General features: G+C 39.3%; 1 protein-coding gene across 2 annotated transcripts in view; it reads right to left on the bottom strand.

Moving 5' to 3' along the window:
• Window positions 1-21,520, bottom strand: part of nkain2 (sodium/potassium transporting ATPase interacting 2) — a 102,439-nt gene that overhangs the window by 11,774 nt on the left and 69,145 nt on the right. For both annotated transcript variants that reach the window (XM_042503742.2, XM_088089622.1), the window contains exons 4-5: window positions 20,021-20,221; window positions 5,487-5,547 (exon numbers count right to left, since the gene is read on the bottom strand). In XM_042503742.2, coding sequence (XP_042359676.1) covers window positions 5,487-5,547; window positions 20,021-20,221 — 262 coding nt within the window. The remainder of the gene's footprint in view (window positions 1-5,486; window positions 5,548-20,020; window positions 20,222-21,520) is intronic.

The following is a 21,520-nucleotide window of genomic DNA, read 5'->3' as shown; positions in this document are numbered from 1 at the left end:
AACCAGCTACTGGCTCTACTGTCAACAGACAGAAAGTGGTGTGTTATCTACTCATCTAACTTTCTGCATCATAGCAAATAGGCATATTTTCCCAAAATGTTGAAAACATAACAAAAATGCATGACTATGACTTTAATTGATTCCCAAGAAATTTGTACTAAAGAAACATTTTATCAGTGTGAAAATTTAGCTTGAAAATAATTTGCCTTATGTCATCAGAGTGTTGGATTTTTGGAGCTACTTGGGTCTGTGAGTCAATGCAGCCGTCCTCCCATAACTTTCTTTTTCTTTTAATTCTGTTGAAGTTGTGTAAAAATAATTAAACGCCACCACAACTCAGACTTCAGTTTTCACACTTCTCCCTTAATCCGCTTTAATTCATTCATGTGAAACTGTGATTTCACCACACAGCGGGACTCAGTTGATCTTCTTTGTCTATCAGCAGTTTTCCTGAACTGCCGCAGTACTCTGATATTTTACGATCATCCGGATCATTACGGTTGTTCGGTCAGACGATGCGGAGACGTTGCCTGCGCTTGATGTGCTCCTTCTTTGTGTGGATGCTTTTGTGAAAGAACGGCTGAGTGTGAACGGTGAGGGCTTCCTGCTGATTCATGCTGCAGTCAAACAGTCTCCGCAGAGTTTCTGACGCGCTCGACCCTTTGAACGCAAGAGGAAATGGAGCCCGTAACCCTGTCAGTGTGCCGCCGATCAAGCTGTAGCAGCTCAATTTGAAAACTCAGATATGTTATTCATGAGGCGCAGGCTCGTCCGATGAGTGCCTAACAACATAAACAATTCCCTCTAGAAGCCAGAAACCACAATCTGATCTCTGAAAGAACAGATTTTTCCCATTTTTATGGTCAAATTATTATAAATTATTGTGGTATTTGGTTAATTTCTTAAGTTGTGAGTATTCAGTCTTGACTGAAGTGTCGCAGAGTTTGTGTGTACATGTGTACTTGTGTTGTTCACGTGCGTTTGTCTGATAAGAATAGGTCTGTCAAGAAGCTGTGAGACCGATAAGGCTCACTATAGTGATTAATCTCCCACTCACAGATGCAACCACACACCTTTAAACACACACACACACACACACACATCCTCATTCACACATGCACAGAATAATTATCAGAGTAATTAGCTTTCTCAGCAACTCAAAATCTTCATTGGTCCTCAGTGAGTATTAGCTTCTTCACCCAAGGCACATTTCCCCACAAAGCTCCCTGATTATTGTTTAGTCTCACAGACTGCATTATCGCGCAGCGCTCCTCCACAGCCACATTAAGGCTTACGGCTTCCACAACGCCAGGATTACAATGAATCCCCAAATCATTCTGGAGAAAACTGTCTTCTTGTCACATGAAAATGATGCATGTGACATGACACTGCCACTGTGTGCATATTCATTAAGGCTTAATAGTGGCCTGAAACCTCAATTTGAATCCTGATTCTGTCTGATAACATTTGTCCCTTGAGAAAAAGTGTGAAAATAACTCGTGTGGTTTAAAGTCTTACGGCTCATTTATGTGCAGTTTGCTTGCTTCCCATGTCTCTGTGTGCTCTTATTGCTCTCTTCAGTCAAAAGGTATAATACTGAGGTGAACTGGAAGCTCTAAATTGCCAGATGGTGTTGGCCTGTTATCAGGCCATTCAGTGGTAACAAACATCTCAATCTTGAAACCTCAAGTTCGGCATTTTGGCTGTCGCCACGTTTAATTTTTTTGAGCTAGAAATGAGCATATTTGGGCAAGAGGGTGGAGCTGTGGAGGAACGAGGGATGGATCTGTCTAAGATGCCAATGACACTATAGACAGACAGCCTGTCACTTAACTTTAAGCCTTAATAAAAATGTAAACGGGTGATTTATAAAAACATTTACCCCCTGTGCAGTTGTTATAAATGTTGGAATTAGCTATACAGACCAAAACCGTTTTTTGTACCAGGCTGAAAACATGTTTATTTCTGCTGTAAAATTTGGCATTTCAACATGGGGGTCAATGGGGATTGATTCTGTTTTGGAGCCAGGATCAAGTGGCAATTCGATAAACTGCAGTTTTTGGCCCTTCCGCATTGGCTTCATTTCTCAGAGGTTGCTGCTTGAGGAAAAGGCAGTTATTTGGAAAGTTGGGATCTTTTCATTGTTTTCTGTAATCAGGCCTACCAGAGCTGTGTCATCAGCAAACTTGATGATGCTGTTGTGGCCACATTCATATGTGTACATGGAGTACAGCAGGGGGCTCAAAACGCAGCCCAGGGGTGCTCCGTTGTTAATGATAAGGATGTAAGGGTGTGTCCGCCCACTCTCACCACCTGGGGCATGCTCATTAGGAAGTCAAGAACCCACATGCACAGTGAGGTGTTTAATCCCTGCTCTTTTTTAAGCTTTGTGACAAGCCAGTAGAACTAAGGTGTTAAATGCTAAACTGTCGTCAACGAACAGCAACATCACATGTGAAATAAACATAACTTTGGCTTAGAAAAAAGGTTTTTATGGCCGTTATACTAGAAACTACTTAATAAGTGTTACAAGTTTATGTTCTGCCTAAGGTTTCAGCTGTTACAGTGAAGATAGGAATGATTTCCAGAGCAGAATTTTACATGTTGCTAAACACATGAACTCTCACATGGATACACAGTGTTCTTCTCTAGCTCTAACTTGTCTGATATTATTTTTTTAGGTCCAACAAGCTCTCTCTCGCTCTCATAGGATGCAAAACAAGCAGAAATGTGCAGCACAGAGAGCCAAGGGCCAAAATACAACAGTTAGGCAAAGGCCAAATAATAACTGTTGGACATGAATTATTTAGACACTGAACAAGTGGCATTTTAGGTTTCCTGTCAACACAAAACTTATTCAAATGCAGTATTAAATATTCTCAAATGAAAAAATAACCCCTGAAACTCTATTATACTGCAGAAAAAGTGGGATAAATACAGTTGTTTTTAACTGGTCAGGATTCAGACACATTTTTACCAATACATTTCCAGGACTTTTCCATGACTTTGAGACAAATTTGAAAGACCATACATTCTGTCAAACAACAGTCGATGCTCCTTATAGTTTTTTTCCATTACTATATAATAACGTTTTCAAATATATATTATTTAAAAAAATAATGAATTCAGAACAGGATTAAAACTGAACTTAAACTTATTAATAAGAGGGGAGGGGGTGATGCAAAATGGGGGAAGGCATGTGAACCAAATTTTCAAACACAGGAGAGGGACTTTTTTTGTGCTTTAGGGGAGGGGCATCATATGGCTGCATTTTGCATTTATTTTACCGCTGATTTGTTAAAGGAAACCTGTGCTCCAAGGCATGTTTTCTTAAAAAAATGTCCACAGTTTTTTTTTCTATTAAATTTTTTTGGCATTTTAAAAGAAAAAAATTGCATCTTTTTAATCTCTACAAAGTAGTTTTTTTAAGGGGGGGTTAAAGAAAACATTCCTCTCAAATCCACGCTCCAACCAAAACAAAAGTCATCAAAATTACATTAGTTATTATAGGCAGAAATGGTAAAATAGAAATTATCATGGTTTCCTACATTCCTTTAACACGTGTTATTCTATGGGTTGTGAAAAAAAATTCAATGACTTTTCCAAAACTTTCAGGATATAATTAGTTTTCCAAAACTTTTCCAGGCCTGGAAATTGCTATTTGGACATTCTGTGACTTTTCCAGGTTTCTCATGATCGTACAAGCCTTGACTGTGATTTGCATTAATGATGTCTTAATATTAATGCATGACCTTGTTGACACAGAGGTCGTGTTGTCACATAAAGTCTTGCATCTGCTGCTGACCTCCAATTTTCTATCAAATGAATATAATTTCTCTGCCAATCTCAACACCAAACCCGCTGAAAGGAAAGCAGGAAAACTTGTCTACTCGCAACTATTTCCCCTGATCCAGCCTGCGTTTATCACCTATCAATATTTATGCATCTGCAAACACCATCCTCAATTCAGTGTTGAATAAGACATGCTTTGGTATTGATCCTCGGTTGCGTCTTCTTTAATGGAATAACTAAACTGATTGCCTCAGGTAAATGCGCTCGTTCAAGTTAATGCTCAGAGGCATGCGCTGCATTCAAAGTACAACAATCGCAGAATTAACATGTTGATTTGCTTCATTCTCCTCCTCTTCTACTGGTATCACACTCCTAATGTGATTCATTTAGACTGTGCAAATGCTTACTAAATGGTAGTCAACGCTGAACATTTCCCAATCAGTTTGGTTGTATTGATAAATGTATGTATTGATAAAAGACTGAATGAAGATTAATGAGGTGGGTGAACATGTTTTAGTTGGTTTTTCCTTCCTCACCCTTTTGGATTCCTCCTGTTACTGTTGCTTGATGGTTAAAGTGGTGTAGGCGAGACATATGAATGAAAGACAGCTTTGATCTAGCATGAATCTACCTAGCACTCCTCATCCTTCACTATCTCTCTCTGTGTGTCACTGTAAATGAACGAACCTGACTGCAAAATCTGGAGGCTACAGATTTCACTTTGAATTCTAAGTGTCAGCACAGGCTCAAGATGGCTTCATTCAAACCTGCTGCTTCGTTACCAAGAGAGTGAACAAGAGGACACGCCAGGAAAGAGCGATGAGTGATAGTAAACAAAGGCAACAGCCACTTAAACCAACCATATATATTTTAAAGTGACAGTTTGCAAACCCCCTACACCGCACAGCAATTTCTAATCATAGCAACCGTAACTAAGCACAGCAGGTCTGTAAAGCTTTAAATGTCTGCTCTCATTGTGTAGTTTGAGTGATACTTGACATTTAAAGTTCAATATATGAGATTCTAAACATTAATATAGCAGCAAACCACTATTTGCTATTGCTTCCACAGATCTTTGTGAGCAAAGTTTAAAAATATTTCCATGACTTTTTCCAATCCGATCTCAAACAAATGATTTTTTTGACTAATCAGGATTGTGAATATTTCGCTTATATTATTATTTTTTTCCTATCTACCTGGTGATTCAGAACATATTAGATTCAAACTCTATTTTAACAGAATTTCAGCTTGCTGGCACACATGGAGAGAGAGACAGAAAGAGGGGAGAAATTGAAGAAACACACGCAATGGTTAACAAAATGTCACACATCAGAGCTATGTTACGTCGAAAGCTTCGGAAAATATATTTTCTGCTGTGTTACACTATGTCAAAGGTTATCCATGGAAAATGACCAACAACTTCATTACCTAGAACAAAATTCCATGCCTTTTCCAAAATTTTCAATGATTTTTACTAATTTCATAATGTTGCCAGGCCTGGCATGACTTTTCCAGGTTTTCCATGAATACAGGAACTCTATATGTAAAGATACAGTGGAATAATGGCATCCTGAGCTGAGAATAAAGTCAGCAACAAAAAAGCTTGCAATGACATTTAACGCAGGGTGAAATTATTTGTTTGCTTTGGTTCTGCTGTAAAATGTGTGTGTGTGTGTGAGAGAGTGTGTACTTACAGCTATCCTCTTCTTCTGAGATGAGCTTGACCACATAGCAGGCGTAGATAAACCCCATCAACTAGAGACAAAGAGAGCACCAGAAAATAGAGGAGGGGATTATTGTTTTGTGCAAGACAGACAGAAAGACAGATAACCAGACAAAAAGACAGACAGATACACAGATAGACAGACAGATAACAGAGAGAAAACATGGGCATTGAACAAATTGTTGGAACAGACAGAGAAAACAGGTGTTGGTGTAAGTGGAGCAGAACAGCTCTGTGGTGTTTTGCTCCAAAATAGAGCACTTGAATCAATGGACACACACACACACACACACACACACACACACACACACACACACACACACACACACACACACACACACACACACACACACACACACACACACACACACACAGAGGATGTCTGGTATCTACAATGACAACCTCAAGGTTAGCCGAAAGTTTCACGGTTTCACAGCCATACTGACACTATTTTAATTCAAAACCTAAAACTATTTAAAAAAAAAAAAAAAAAAGTAATTCTCTATTATCTCTCTGTGGGGAAACATTAGTGAGATTCTGATCACTGAAATTGAACTTCAGCTCCTTCTATTGCTTTGACAATGATACAATGTCAAGGTGGATAGTTTTGTATTAGTTGCTATTGTCAAAATAAAACCGTCCACTCTGACATGTCTCTGTTGTAACTAAACCTCTCATTGTTCTCTCTCATGGTCACACATCTGCTCATTCACAAACCTGAAAACAATGACAGATGCAGATTGAATAATTAAGGAACTACAGTGCTGTGTGTTCCTGTTATAAAAAGAGATAACTCTGTGTGTGTGTGTGTGTGTGTATGTCTGTGTGTGTGTGTGTGGTGATATAGCAGCCACACTAGCAGAACACCTTTGCTCTCTGATCTGCGCTCCCATTGGCTGTCTGTTTCCAAGGCGACCTGCAGGAGGTGGCTGATTGGAGCGAAGATGCAGCAAGGTGCGGTCAATGTAAGGTCAGCTTTTTAGTGACCTTATTACCCCGTGACAATAGAGGAGGAACAAGAGAAAGAGAGGAAGACGCAGGCAGACGGTGATGGAGGTGTATGTGTTTCTGTGAGACATTAAACTAACATATTACTCTGAATAAAGAGGCCTGATTGTCCAAAGGAGGATTTAAGTGCTGGAAAAAATGACATTGACCTGGTTGGTATTCTATTGACTGAATGGACACATGCCAACACACACACACACACACACACACACACACACACACACACACACACACACACACACACACACACACTTAAATACACGGTGAGCTGCAAATGTGAACAACTACGTTTGAGATTCAGAGTATATCTCAAGGTCTTGACCTCATTTAGTCTAAATAATGTTCAGCTCCCAAAGCACCTCTCTCCTCCCTGCTTTTCTCCCTCTCCGGCTATTTCCCTTCTGCTTCTGCTCCTTCCTCTCCTCCACGATCTCTTTTTTCTCCCTTCCTTTTTTTGTTATTTCTCCTTCCATTTATTTTGCTGTTTCTGACAAGCATGTGACTCAGAAATATGTTTTCGCAGTGAGGGATAAATTTACTTAAAGTTGCACCAAATACGGTGATGAGAAAAACAATATGGATAACAAAACAGGCTTTATGTATCGGAAATGCCATGAAAAATGATTCCTAGTCGAGGACGCTCATAACCATTACTAGCTTCAAAATATCAGTTGTCACTGTGACTGATAGCAGTTTAGCAGAATGCCTTTATTTTGAAAGATTAAATGAATACTTCACAGACAAACTCTCACTCAATTTGTGCAGTATAATCCAAGCTTAATTTATCCAGTGTTTCCCACATCATTAGAACAGTGTGTGTGTGTCTGTCCCTTTTCTTATTTGTCTGTCCCCTCTCTAAATTCAGACCTTTTTTTTGCGAGTCCCATGAATGCAGAGCAGTTGTAACTCGACATTGTTTTTTTTCCTCCTCAGCAGCATTTTGAGGAGTTTGAGGCGTTCTGCTGCTGCATTCTGCCCAGAGTACTCTCTACGCTCCGACAGTGTGGAATTACCAAACAGTAAACCCATTCCAACAGTGCTCCTAATGAACAGTCCACTTCGGAAAATATAAATTCTGGACGTGGCAGCAGATGTTTTAATCATGGCAGGTCACCACACATAAATGAGACTGTGGGAATACCTGCTTTCATTTTTTACCAAAACCTTACTATTTAAATCACTTAAGGGCTTAACAATGAGGATAATGATGATTGCCGTTTGACGAAAGCAGGTAAAATGCTAGTAGATCTAGCATCTCACTTGCCAAATCAGGCAAGTGACAAAAAGATTAAACACATCTTTCTTTCTGGAGCTTTTGATAAAAGTTGCTAGGGAGTGAGCCATCTCGCTTCTCTCTCATCTCTGTTGAGGGTTGCACATGTGTAGTACTGATCGGGCTCAGTGTCAACGGATCTGACGGAGGCAGATGAGTTATAAAGCTTGATATCAGCGCGCAGGAATAATCTCCTGTGTCGTTCCTTTGAAAACCAAGGTTGGATAAGGTGAAACTTCAATTATATTTTGCACAGTTTACCGCTAGTTTGAGAGAGGCGGATAAAAGTAGTTTTTCATGACAGTTAACTGTAGACTTGTTATTTGTTAACCGCTAATAAAAATGTACAGAGGAGAGTACAAATTTACTTTCGGCAAGTAATTGATGAACAAATTATAATTTTTTAGGTGAAACATTCTTTTAAGACAGTCTGCCACTCCAGTTAAAATGATTCACTTTTTTAGTATTCACTTTTGATGTCACAAAGTCAAAATGTTGTTTAAAAGACTTTCAGGAGTTTGGGGAGTTTTCTGTCACATGCAGTAAAAGCTGAACCGCAGCCCGTTCTGTCTTCTGCAGGCTCATTGCCTCTGAAAATGACTTTTGGGTGCAGTTTTGTTAGTATCACTGAACAGTGTGCAGGGAGCCGTGCCGCCCTGCGATAGAGAACATTTGATCAGCTGTGACAGAGTGCGTTTCTCTGCACATCAATATCCTGTTAATATTCTGGATACTCAAGTATTCAGCTTCTGTGTTGCTGCATGTAAACATAATATCCTGTTTACAAAAAGCCTGATTTGATCTTCTGTCGATGTGAAGGAACCTAAATAAGATAGCCGGGGTGCACCAATATCAGCTGTGGAGTTGTGACGTGTGTGCGCCTTATCTTGTTTGTTGTTGGAGCTCTGGGTTTGATGCCTGCAGTTATATTTAGACTTTCCCGCTGTTGGTGAAACCCGAACACTCAAGTTTCCATCGTTTTGAGTTTTACAAGGCTAGAAAGTTCTCCATGAGATATTTTATATCTAAAGTAAATAATAAAATCTCCTACAACAGATGTTGATATGACTAAGATTAAGATCAAAAACATCACACAACCATCCACATCTTTTAGCCCACAGCGCTGTACACTGACCTTGAAGGTAACTTTATTTACTTCTTTGCTAGTGCACAATATTTTCCTCACAGTGACTCATGCTTTCAAGCTCACAGCATTCAGCTTATTATATAACCACAAATGAAATGAAAAATGGGAAGTGGAACATTTTTACCAAAGTTATGTTTGGAAAACTTAATCTGCGAGAAGCGATTACTTAATTATTATTGTTTATTAGGGATGTCAAAAGTTATTTAGTCAACTAAGAATAATTTTGACAGGCTACACATTGGTCTGTTGGTAATTTTGCAATTCACAATTTAGTGCACTGCACATCACCTGCTTGCTAGCGGTGCCGCTTATTCGACGATTAACGCCAGTAAAGCCTTCACGACCCAACAGCATTAACAGTAAGTGAGCAATTTTAAGCCACAAACCCCCTCTGGTATTATTGCCAACACTGACATATATACGTATGTACGTGCATTGCTTGCTAAATCCTACGCTGATGTAGTTGCCATTTCGTATTTTACATCATTTGTGTTTCGTTTGTTTTTTTCATAGAAATTAAATGGTTACTTACCAGTTAACAGGAGTCAGGCTAGAGAAAGCAAAATTAATCCAAGAACTGACATCCCTTGTTATTTTTGTGTATATTATCTACAGTATTACCATAATAATTTGTTAAATCAGCTCATTCCATTCATTTACAATTTTAATCGTTTACAACAGAAAAATTATTCTTCAGCTGACACTTCTGCTTTTTTAATTTCTTATCTGAGAATTCTAACAATTTAACAGAGGATTCACCTGCAGTCAGTGATAAAACGTCAGCTGACACTTCCAGCCAAAATGTGTCACACTTTTATGATTTTAGTTCCTCTTAGTGCTTCAAACTCAACTCGATCTTTAACTTCTTTCAGCACTCAACACTTAAAATATAATTAACACTCCAACTTTGTACAGCATGTACACTCAAAGGGACATTTTTTTTATCTGTAGAAAATTTTTACTTTTCTAGTTTTTGAGGAACTAATGAACTATTGATAATTAATAGGCTGATGGTGACTGACCACAGTTTGTGTGTGATAATAAAACAGGAAAAAGTATTTCAGCTTCTCCTCTGTCCCTCTTTGTTGATATTTCCTCCCTGTTTTGCAGCTTCTGTCTGCATCGTGATGGACTGAATTAAAGTAAGCAGCTCCCCAGTTTCTCAGACAGACTTTTTTTTTCATTTTGTCTGTAGATTAAGGTTACCTAGTTACCGCAGCAATACTGAAGGGTGTTCAGTGTGACAAGTGGAAATGGAAATCGCACCTCTTCAGCATGGACGGGGTCTCTGCCCTGATCAGCCTGACAAGCAATAAACTTGTACAACTTCCCCACTTCACCTCACTGAGGCGTGTACCTCATTCAGAGCAGAAACCATTTTAATGGGGTTTTATGTGAACGGTGACACACACACACACACACACACACACACACACACACACACACACACAATATATCCCAGGAGGCAGAGGGACCGTCTTTATCCCATTTCCTAAAAATACTGTGCAGCAGGTGCTTGTTGTTGTGATAAACAATGTGGTTAGTTAAGCAACAGTGAGTCAGCAAAACCCGTTGGCATCATCTTAAGGCAGTGAGGACTAATGGTATGGGTAATAAACTGTCAGATGTACCTGTTCCCGCCTCGCCACAACAGTTGACTGTAACATTTTCCCCTTCAGAGCTTAAACAGAATAATCTGTGAAAATGTTTGCAGTGATAATGAATCCTACGTGGGCTTCCTGCACTGCAGATGCACCCTCCAGTTTCACAATGTCTTCTCAACACTTTTTTTTTTTTACCATATTGGAGTTAAGACTGATTTATAGCTGTGTTTGTAGACTCTACACTGAGCCTGTGCTGTTGTGAGCATTTATACTTATGTGAACACTAATTGGGGGTGCCCAGTAGCTCAGTTGGTAGAGCAGGCACCACATGTACAGAGGCTAAGTCTTCAATGCAGTAATTCGATTCCAACCTAGGCCCTTTGCTGCATGTCATCCCCTCTCTCCTACTTTCACGCTACAGAAGGAGAAAAAAACCCAAACAAAAGCACCGTCTAATAAAGGCAAAAATCCCCAAAAGAATAATTGTTAAAAAAAACTGAAAAAACACCAGCTGTAGAAGGGATTTCTATTCTCGCTTTGTTGAGTTTTTTGTGAAGTGCCGTAAAGTTAATTGAACTAACACACATAAAACACATGTAAAACATGGCTTAATAGCATGTCACAAAAGTACAAAATTTGACTCCACTGTAACTAACAAGGTTCACCAACAAATTCATATGTGTTATACTACACATATTTCCCCCACAAATACATGCTACTGTTATTAGCATTATTATTATTATTGTATAAATTGGCCTGGTGGAAGTTTTCTCTATGCCTCTCATATGAAGTCAGGAACAACAGCAACATTTAACAAAGATAGCGTAATAAAATACAGCCTTATTATGAATTACATGGTTCACTGATAAAACACGTTTTTCCCCTCATATGCAACATTTTTAGCATAAGCTTATGATATTTTCAATTGAATAACTAAGCCTAGCAGCTAGGGGACTTTCTTTTATTATATAAAGCCACGCAGTATTTATATATATTAATATTGTTTCTTATTTGTAAAATAAAAGTAATTACAAGCATTGTTTCTTCTTAGGAAAATGGTTTTCAGTTTACAAAAATAAACAGGAGGTTTGCGTCGCCTTGATGTAAAGTTGCATTTCTAAGGAGGTGCATGTCAGGCTGCGGCACAGGAAACTTTTCTATACAGAGCACACCAGAGTCTACTGTCACCAGATGCTCCATAATATGTTGTCATCACGATACACGATTCACGATATAATTTTGGTGCGACTGTAGACATTTTGCCATAAGTATTATGGTAAAATATATTGTGATAAATCGGAATTTCTTATCTTTTATTCAGCTGCAAGTTACAGGTTATCCCCAAAGAAAAACTTTGTTGACATCTGTTTTATCTAATATGATTAATTTTCAGTCATTTTTATTGCAACAAAATGTATCTATTGGACTGAAAAAGGAACGGATATTATTGTTCTTGCAGGGTACTTAAAGTTTACTTCGTATTTGCAAAATTAATAATTTACATTATCAATAACTGATACTTGTCATCTGTGTGGTGATAAAATATTGGCACACAAAATATCACAATACTATGCTGTGTCATTTTCCCTCTAAGCTCCATTGACTGAGAAGTATAAAACCTGGCTTTAGCATACTAACATTTGCAGGTATTTTTTGACCTGATGATGGCGCTACATTGAAAATTGAACAAAAACTTAAGTTATTATAATTTGATCTGAGGGCAAATTGAATGTGTCTACAGAATTTAATGACAATCATATAAATAGTTGTTGAGATATTCTGCACAAAACCACAAATTCCAACCTCATGTTGGCGCTAGAATAACGGGAATTACGAATCAGTCATTACATTACAGAAACATTATCTGGGGACCATGAATGTAAAAACTGCACTCGTTGTAGATAACTCAATCTTTGAGACACTTTTACATTTAATAGCAAATCCATGTCTAAATTCTACTGGGATTTAAATTGAAAATAGGTTTTCTTTTCTTTCTTTATTACAGAGTAATGAGGTAGCATTGTATTTGCCAATTGTTGGCTTTTTTTTTTTTTTTTTTTAAAGTGAATACTTTAACATCAGCACCCAAAATGATCAAGAATCCCATAAAAGCATGGAGCTACATTTGCCATGTGGCAAAGAAATGTCATTAAACTAAAAAAAAGATAACTGAATCATCATTCTCTCCTGAAATAATCAGGTCCCAAATGCTCCCTGAGCAGAGATTCTGATAACACCTGAAGTTCTGAAAGGAGCTCGGGGAGAAATTAGCTGAATGTCAAACAGCTGGTGTTGGATAAGGACGGGAAAAGCCTACAGTGTGTGTTCTGCGTAGCCGGAGACCAAAAAGCATCGTGGGAGGAAACCTTTTAGAAAAGCAAGGACAGATGCCATGGGGAAGACAGTTATAGGTCATTCACCCGGTGACGGGCTTCGTCCTCCACCGAGGAGGAAGGTGGGGTTGCATTTTGCCAAAACAATCGCAGTGGAAATTGCTGACGCCTCTGCAGCGTCCCCCTCAAGGTTTGTAAAATCTGAATCAGCTCACAGTTTGATGTATGAGCAACATTTCAGAAGATCATGATGTAATTTAGGTCCGTTATGAATTCTTTCCCATTCCCTGCATCTTCACACCCACAGCCTTCACACTGTTTGTGAGGAATCCTAATTGTTGTCCGCCTGTGTGATAATCTCATTTGCGTTGGATGCATTACTCTATTATGAAAATATATTCTCCTCAAATGAGAGAATCTATTACAGCTGCAGATAAATTGTGCCGTGATGAAGGTGGATTGAATGTGTTACGTGCTGAAGATGCCCACTTAAACTTTAACTAATGTTTTGCTCACAGTGATTAATTTGTGATGAAAAAATTTTGTCAGCTCCGGGCTGCACTGAAAAATCTCTGTAATGTTACAATCTAAAATTAGGTTTAATCACTTCCATCTAAATTTGTTTGAGCTGTCTGATGCTTGTGCAAAAGTGCGCATAACAAAATAAAACATCAAGTCAAATTCCCTCACCCTGATGTCAGTGTTACTCTTATTTACTCATGTATTAATTAATAAATCTATTTAGTATGTGTGCTTATGTGGATATGTGTGTGCATAGGTATATATATATGTATGCATATATATGGGTATACGAGTCAGGGTTTTTTTTACATTTTTTTATTTGGTCATTGTTATTGTTGTTTGGGTATTTTGTGACCCAGGATGGGAGGGATGGGGGAGAGTGGGAAGGGGGTTTGGGGCCAGCGCTGTCTATGGAATAAATACAGTTAATTTTGGAGGGTTTACATTTTGCATATTGAAAAAAAAATCAATAAAAAGAGGTTAAAAAAAAATCTAGCTCACCCTCTAATTTTGCAGCTGCCATTTATCACCTCTTCTTGCAGGCTTTGTTTTAATTGATTCAGGACATTATTACCTGTCGTAATCTTAAAAAAACAAACAAAAACAAGAGGTTTAACATTTTTAGGAAATATGGGATTAGTGCTTTAGAGCACGGCGGTGGCCTTGGTTGACTGACGTTCAATTCACATGGATTGTTCTTCTCTTTTCTGTCTCTTTGAATGACAACAGCTATGAAAACCAATCTGGTCCCGGTGCTGCGACCATGAATACAATCCGACCCTAACATGGCATCATTGTCTGTGGTCAACGACGACAATGTCCCATTCAATTCAGGCAATGAAATTATAAACAACATTTCATATGCTAATGATGCAATTTATTTCCATAACAATACACAAGGAGACCTAGAAACTGTTTCAGGTATTTTTGTCATATTCCTTTTATAACGTTACAATAATTCAGTGGCTGAATTAACAGAGCTCAGAGTGCAGAGTGTCCTTTAGTTGTGGTCATTAAAACCACGGCCATCCTACTGATCATTATGAGGGGACAGACCAAGGACTGTCCGCTTAACGTCCAATGAAATCTTTTAAATGGTTGTCACTTTTTGGTGGTTCAGCTGCCCTTCTTTTTCTTTTCTTTTTTTTTGCTTGCTACATCCTGTGGGTAATATTTTCTAAATTATTAAGTGTGCCAGCCACCATGTTGTCATTCCACTTTTGTGAAGACTGAAATATCTCAGCAATTTTTGGATGGATTGCTGTGACTTTTTATGCACGGTCCCCAGATGATGTATCTTAAGAATTATGGCGACCCCACTGACTTTTCCTGCAGCACCACCAAAATGTCAAAATATGTGGTTTTTGAGTGAAATCACTTGATAACTATTGGTTTGATCAGCGTTTCCAAAACCTCTCCTGGAGCATGTTTTAGATCGCTCCCTGCCGCAGCACAGCTGAATTAAATCATCAGCTTCATCAACAATCATTTACCGTCTCTGTTACATCGTAGCTGATCTCATCCTCTGCTTGGAGGGTAAGGAGCTGCTGAATCTCATTGTTTTCCCAGTTTGCGGACATTTACGGCCGGTGTTTTTTTATTTGAATTAGCTGCTATGCTAACACCTGCTTTTTTATGCAATAATCCAAAATCTGATGGAAAAATCCCCTTTTCCCCTTTTTGATGAGGGAACCAGGGTGATCAGCCTACAGACAAACATCATCCCTGAAGCGCTCTGTTTTCTCTTCAGTGACCTAATAACAGGATCCTGTGTTGGCAGATACTCAATTAATATTTGAAAAACTGAAACTGAAACTGAAACTTTATTTTGAAAGGGTACAGGGTGAGCAAAGGTTCATAACTGTCTCAAAGTTTATACTGTCTGTTGGTTATGGGCCATTTTGACGAACAATTTTGGACTTTACACCAGAAATATGTCAAGGATATGAGCCGATTTGGAGCAAAACATGCTTGACTGGGTGGTGATATTGTTCAGTGTTCAGTCAGTTTGTCTTTCAGTGTTTCTAACAGGTGTAACATACCAACAAGCAGCACAAATAATGACCATTTTCATCACAAGAACCCATGAAATCTCATAGCCAAGGCTATTCAGCTGCTTGCAGTGCAGGTCTCAGTGTATCGTCTGTATCGTCAGGTCGTCTTTCCAACCAAAAACAACAGTAGGTGATTTCGCTGATTAGTTCCTCCATTCTGGTTGACGTTATGCTAATCACCGAAATTACCTGCAGGCATGCACTCTAGACCACTGAGCCAGCAGGAAGCCTCATCTTTGATGTTTTTTGTTGTGAAATGTCATTTAATTATCACTCTGTGCTATTAGCAGGTAGAATAAAGCTGAGAGAGAAAAAACAGCTGTAATCACAGCAGTCAGACCGGCTCATTCCTCCCACTGCGCTGCAGTCTGGCAGTGATGGCGTTAGCCTACATTTCACTGAGGACTCTCTGGATCTCCCTGGAGAAGCCCTCTGCTCTGCTTCAGCTCAGATCTTCACACTGTGCACCAAATTGTAGAGACAGCCCTTTGTGTTTTGCAGTTTGGAGAACTAATCAGTCGTTTAACTCTTCAGAAATAACACAGTAATTTGCTGTAACAGTCAGGGAGCAAACCAATCAGCCTGTAACATGACACGTCGGTAAATTAGTTTTCATTTTCCTGTGAGATAAATGTTCTTGTCACATGTTTAAAAAAAAAAAAAAAAAGAGGAATACAAGATTTAGTGTCAAACCTGAACTTTCACAGCAAATTAACCTGTAACTGAGACAAAATCAGTGAGCCAGTTAGACCAGCACATCACAGACCCTGCTGACCACCCAGCCACACAAAAACATGCTCTGTTGAGGACCTTAACAGCTGAGATGCCTCACGTTCACACCGTCCTGACATATGTTCATATAAGATTTTTTAATCCAATCTATCAAAAAATGCAGATTTTTGGGAAATGTCACCAGTAACAGACGGCCCCTTTGCTTTTCACTGTATCAGCAGTAATATCAGTTATAGGGATGTCACAAAAACCAGTTTAAGAGGATCATGTTGATGCCAAAACTCTGAAAACGTGACTGTACTTGTTTTTCTCCAGTTCTGTAGCTATCAGGGATGCAATTCTGACAGGGACAGCATATACACCTACAGGTGTAGTCTGCCAATAAATGCTAAGGGAGAAGAAGAAGAACGGCTACCAGAATGGAGAAACAACCACACGCAGAAGATGGCAACAAGAGCAGGTGGACAGCTCCGCTTTGACTAGCAGAAAAGAAAAGAGTGGTAAATGGTAAAAAAAACAACAACATCACATTCAAACAGGAAGCGAACACTGGACTCCAGCATGAAAGTCCAGGTTTGTGGGATCCATCCACCACCCCTCCGGGCTTCCCTATAAGCGGCCTCGCACTCGTTACAACCTGACATCATACTGATAAGTTTCACACGCAGGTGGGCAGGTGCTGTCCGCTGGCATATAATAACACCGTGACCGTTTCTGTCTGACCGCGCTCTCACCTGACGCCTACCAGCAGTGTCCCATGTGAACCCGAAATGTGCCTTTTGGCGTTGCGCATTTATGACAAAGCACCGACAGAGCGGCAGAAGTTACAGAGTCCCCCTAAACAGACAAAACCGGTTCAAAAACTCCTTTGTCCCACTGTCCATTTAAGCCCTTCACACCAGCTACACTGAATATGTATCACTGCATTTCTTTCTTGCAGTTCAGCAAAGTACTGGTGTTTATTATTTCGTGCTGGGCATGTGCAATTGATAAATGAAAGTATTTGATGTTTGTAGTTGTTGTATTTTTACCGTGTTGTTTTTATTGTTTTTCATACTACAGACACTGAAGTCCAAGGCAAATTTCCCACTGGTACAATAAAGTCTCCCTAAAGTCTAAAGAGCGGCGATGTTTGACGAGTTCAGAATGAGAACGGGCTGAAAATAATTATTGGTTGAAGCCTCATTTAGGACATGCCTAATCAGTTAACCGGACAGCTAACCAGTAAACCCACCAGTCAGCTTAAAGTCCGACCCGAGCGAATCCTGACCCCGCACTTATTCAGCTGGTCCAACTGGTTGAACGTATGCTATTAAGGACCTTGACAGCGTTTCCACCAATTACAGTAAACCAGGCAGCCAGTCAGCCAGTGAAGCAGTCAGACTGTTGAGTGTGTGCTCATGGAGCATGACAGTGTTTCCACACACCAATTACAGTGAGACAGTGGTACAGCTGTGTGGTGGCTTGGCACTCAGCCACGCTATAAGTACCACTATCGATTGACGGAGAGTGCACCAGGAGAGCGGGCGAGGGAGGGAGACAGTCATGTGAAGTGAGAGGAGGAAGATGCAGAATGAAAAACAAAAGAGGTGGAAAACTCCCAAAACTCTTTCTCTCTTTCTGTTGGTGTAATGATGCATGCAGTCACACTGACGCGTTGGTTTGTTTATCCTGCGCGCCTCTGTATTTGTATGCGCATGCACCCCCCCCCAAAAAAAAAACAAAAAACACAGAGCTTCAGTACAGAGGAGACTAGGATGAAAAGTGACAGGCCTCCCTCATTCCCGTTCTTTATTTCTCTCTCCGCAGTCTCTTCTGATCCTGCTAATTATCGCAGTTTGACAGTGCAGGAGAGGAAGAAATACAGAGGGTGAGGGTAAGCGACAGGCGGAGGGAAACAGAGAGAGGGAAATCGTTTTTTGTAACAATGAAATAAGACAGAGTGAGCAAAAGAGACATAGAGAAAAGAAAACTGAGATAGAGAGAGAGTCTCTAAAGCAGCTTATCCAGCCCATTCTGTGTTAATGAGGGTATGAAGTTATTAACTTAATGGAGCCTGGATGCTTTATTTTACCACAAAGTTGCACAATCACCCACGATTCCCAAACCCATCGCTACAGACAAAGAAGTTGGCACGGCCGTAATACACTTCAGAATACATTAAACTAAATGTACTGGTGAGTGTTTCTGGATAGAACATCAATTTAATAATTACATTCATCAAAGGAAAGCATCTCACACACACACACACACACACACACACACACACACCAAAAAAAGAACAGAATTTAACTAATTTAATTACTGCAAACTGTATTTTACATCCACCCTGTTTGCACGCACAGACTCACATACAGCATGTTTTCTTAATTAACAGCTGACACAACTAAAAGGAATAGTAGTTCTATTTTGGGATTTTTTTTTGCTTTCTCTCTGCAGGAAAACATATAACCCTTTACGGATAAATACACTCTTCACAGCAAACCAATTATCACCTGATTCTGCAGTTCTCATCAGCTCTGCAGAGCGTTTCAGTATCTTTCACATTCTTGTTTTTCCGACTCTCGCTGCTTTCGTTAGAGTAGATGATGAGAACCCCAATAAACCCAAATGAACAATACCTGCCCAGCACCAAACAGCCGGCAGACAAAGTTTGCAATAAGCTGGTAAACATTTAGCAGCTACAGAGCTGGACGTTTCTCCCAGGAGTGGAGCCCAGAAAACAACTACACGGAGGGTTTGATTTTAGATTTTTTGGATTAGCCATAAATAACTTTATAATATGATAACAGCTGTGTTTCCGTTAAACTGTCAAGCAAATTTTAAAGGTGCAGTGTTTAGGATTTAGGGACATCTGTTGGCAGAAATGGTATATAATATTCATTACTATGTTTGCATTAGTTTATAATGATCTGAAAATAAGAATAATTTGCTTTCTCGTAACCTTAGAATGAGCCGTTTATATCTCCATACTGAGGAACTGTTTACACGGCAACAGTTCATGCATGAAATGTAAAATTTAGAAAGTTTTAATTGTTCTTTCATGTTAGGTAGTATTGCCAGTGTTTCATGATATCCAGGGATGAAGACAAATTGATGCGATGACTGTGTAAGCTATTTTTTTGAGGTGCCTCTAAATAAATTTTAGTTGGGCTTTTATTGTGAAAGGTAAAAGCAAAAGGGGGTAAAACTGTGATGCCACTGTGGAAAATAATGAAGTGTGTTGCTGTGTTGCTTTATGATGGTTCAGACTACAAAGCCTCTGTGTTTTCATTTTATTTTGGGCGTAAGTATAGGTGCAAACTCGGACAAACTTTTACTGCGCAGGAAGACGCCAACTGATAGATCATGTGAGTAAAATGTTGGCTTTTGTTAGAATTTTTTGACAAAGGAGTTTCGATATACCATTTATCAAATGAAAACATCAAACAGGCATGAAAACTTTTTTGCCCAATTAAGGAAATGCTATCATATGTTGCCTTTTCCACACAGCTTTTCTGATGCCATACTATCAAATTTGCATAAAAATAAGTTTATGGAAACACAGCTAATACGTCAATGTTATGTTCTTTCACTTCCCCTAAGTCGCCAGAAAGAAAAAAGAAAAAAAATAATTGTGCTTTAAGTCTCATGTCATACAGAAAGCAAATATTAAGAGCAATGTCAACATATTTACTGTAGCACCTGCTGTCAGCAACAGGTCCCCTCTTTTAGTTAAAAGGTCTTTTAAAGATATAAGCTGAAATGTAACAGCGTATATATTACATGCTGGTACTCCACTTTGAAATTGCAGTGCATACTAGAAAGTACTTATTTTAGCTTGAGCACTTACAGCCAGGAGTATCTGCAACGAGGAGTGAGCCACCTCTATGAACTGGAAATCCATCAGACAGCCGGATATAGATATATATCGGTGGTCCTCGGGCGCCCAGGAGGGAGGCGGGGTGATGGGTGTCACCCGGCACCCGGGGCCGTTCTCCATCCACCAGGAGCGATGCATGGACAGGTTAAACGTCAGAACAAGGTCAGAGTCCTGGCAGAGAAAGAGTCAGAGAGAGACGGAGGGAATTAGTTGAGTGACATCATCAGACAGAAGACAGCAGCCGGCTGAGTGTCGGGCCGAGTTATAACCAAGTTTTAATTAAAAGTCAAACTGTTTGTCATATCGAGGTCTGAGAGATAGAGAGAGGAGGAGGGTTCAGTGTGAGCTAAAAATAGATCTTAGATGTATAATTCCAATGATCTGGGATCGCTCAGATTAGATCTGAATCATGCAGCAGCAGGGTTATGATAAGGACATTAAGGGAGGGAGGAGGCCAGCGAGAGAAAGAAGGAAAAAAGATGGAGGAAAGCTTGGTTTTGTTTTGTTTTGTTGTTTCTTTATGCATGAAAAGCTCTTACGTGATGATCTCGGTGCGAGCGAGAGGAGAGGCTTTGTGTTGTGGTGTCATGGGAGGGTCAGTAACTCAAATGCTGCTGCTTTGGTTTCAAGCAACGCAGTTATGATTTATTCTCTTTGTTTGTTTGTATAAGCACAACAATCCAAAAACTATGGACGCCATCAGAGAGAAAGAGAAGCACATTGATGCGACAACATTACTGAGGTTAATAGGCAAACGGGCAGCACGGCTCCAAAAAGAACAGTCTTTAATTATAATTACTTCTATGTATGTATGTGTGTGTCAGCACGTTTGTGTATTTTATGTATTATGTAAGTTGTGTGGTGTTGTGTTGTGTTTATGTATATTTGTATATGTCATGGTACTTGTTTTGTGCCTCTTTGAGGTAATTTTGTCTCTTTTGTTGTTTTGTTTTGCTTTGAAGTCATTGTGTGTCCTTGTTGCTTTATATGTCTTTTTTGTAGTCATTTGATACTCTTGGAGGTAATTTTGTCTTTTTTGGTCATTGTGTTTCGCTTTTAAGTCATTTTGTGTGTCCTTTTTGATTTTTATGTGTTTTTTCAAGTCACTTGAGTCTTTCAGAGGTAATTTTGTATCTCCCTGTGGTTGTTTTGGGTCTGTTAGGTCTCTTCTAGTTAATTTTGTGTCTTTTTTGGTTGCTGTTTTTCGCTTTATAGTCATTTTGTATAATATTGTAGATTTTTGTGTATTTATCAGGAGCTTGAACAAGTTAGTTGTACTCTGTAGCACAGAAATAAGTCTCATGTACTCATTGCATATGATTTCCTCTCTCCTGAATCTAAATACTTCCATACAATGACTGCTGATGGTTGATAATTGGATAATTTTCGTTTGGCTTGTCTGCAGTTGCAGAAGTCGGTAAAGTTTGTCACAGGCTGATGCTTCTGGGTGCACGCATAACGGCATAAAAG

Source organism: Plectropomus leopardus, chromosome 16 (genome assembly GCF_026936395.1).
Source record: "Plectropomus leopardus strain MGB_pleo_1.0 chromosome 16, ASM2693639v1, whole genome shotgun sequence".
Taxonomy (NCBI): domain Eukaryota; kingdom Metazoa; phylum Chordata; class Actinopteri; order Perciformes; family Serranidae; genus Plectropomus; species Plectropomus leopardus.
The sequence above is the reverse complement of the archived record's forward strand: the minus strand, read 5'-3'. Positions and strand labels throughout refer to the sequence as shown.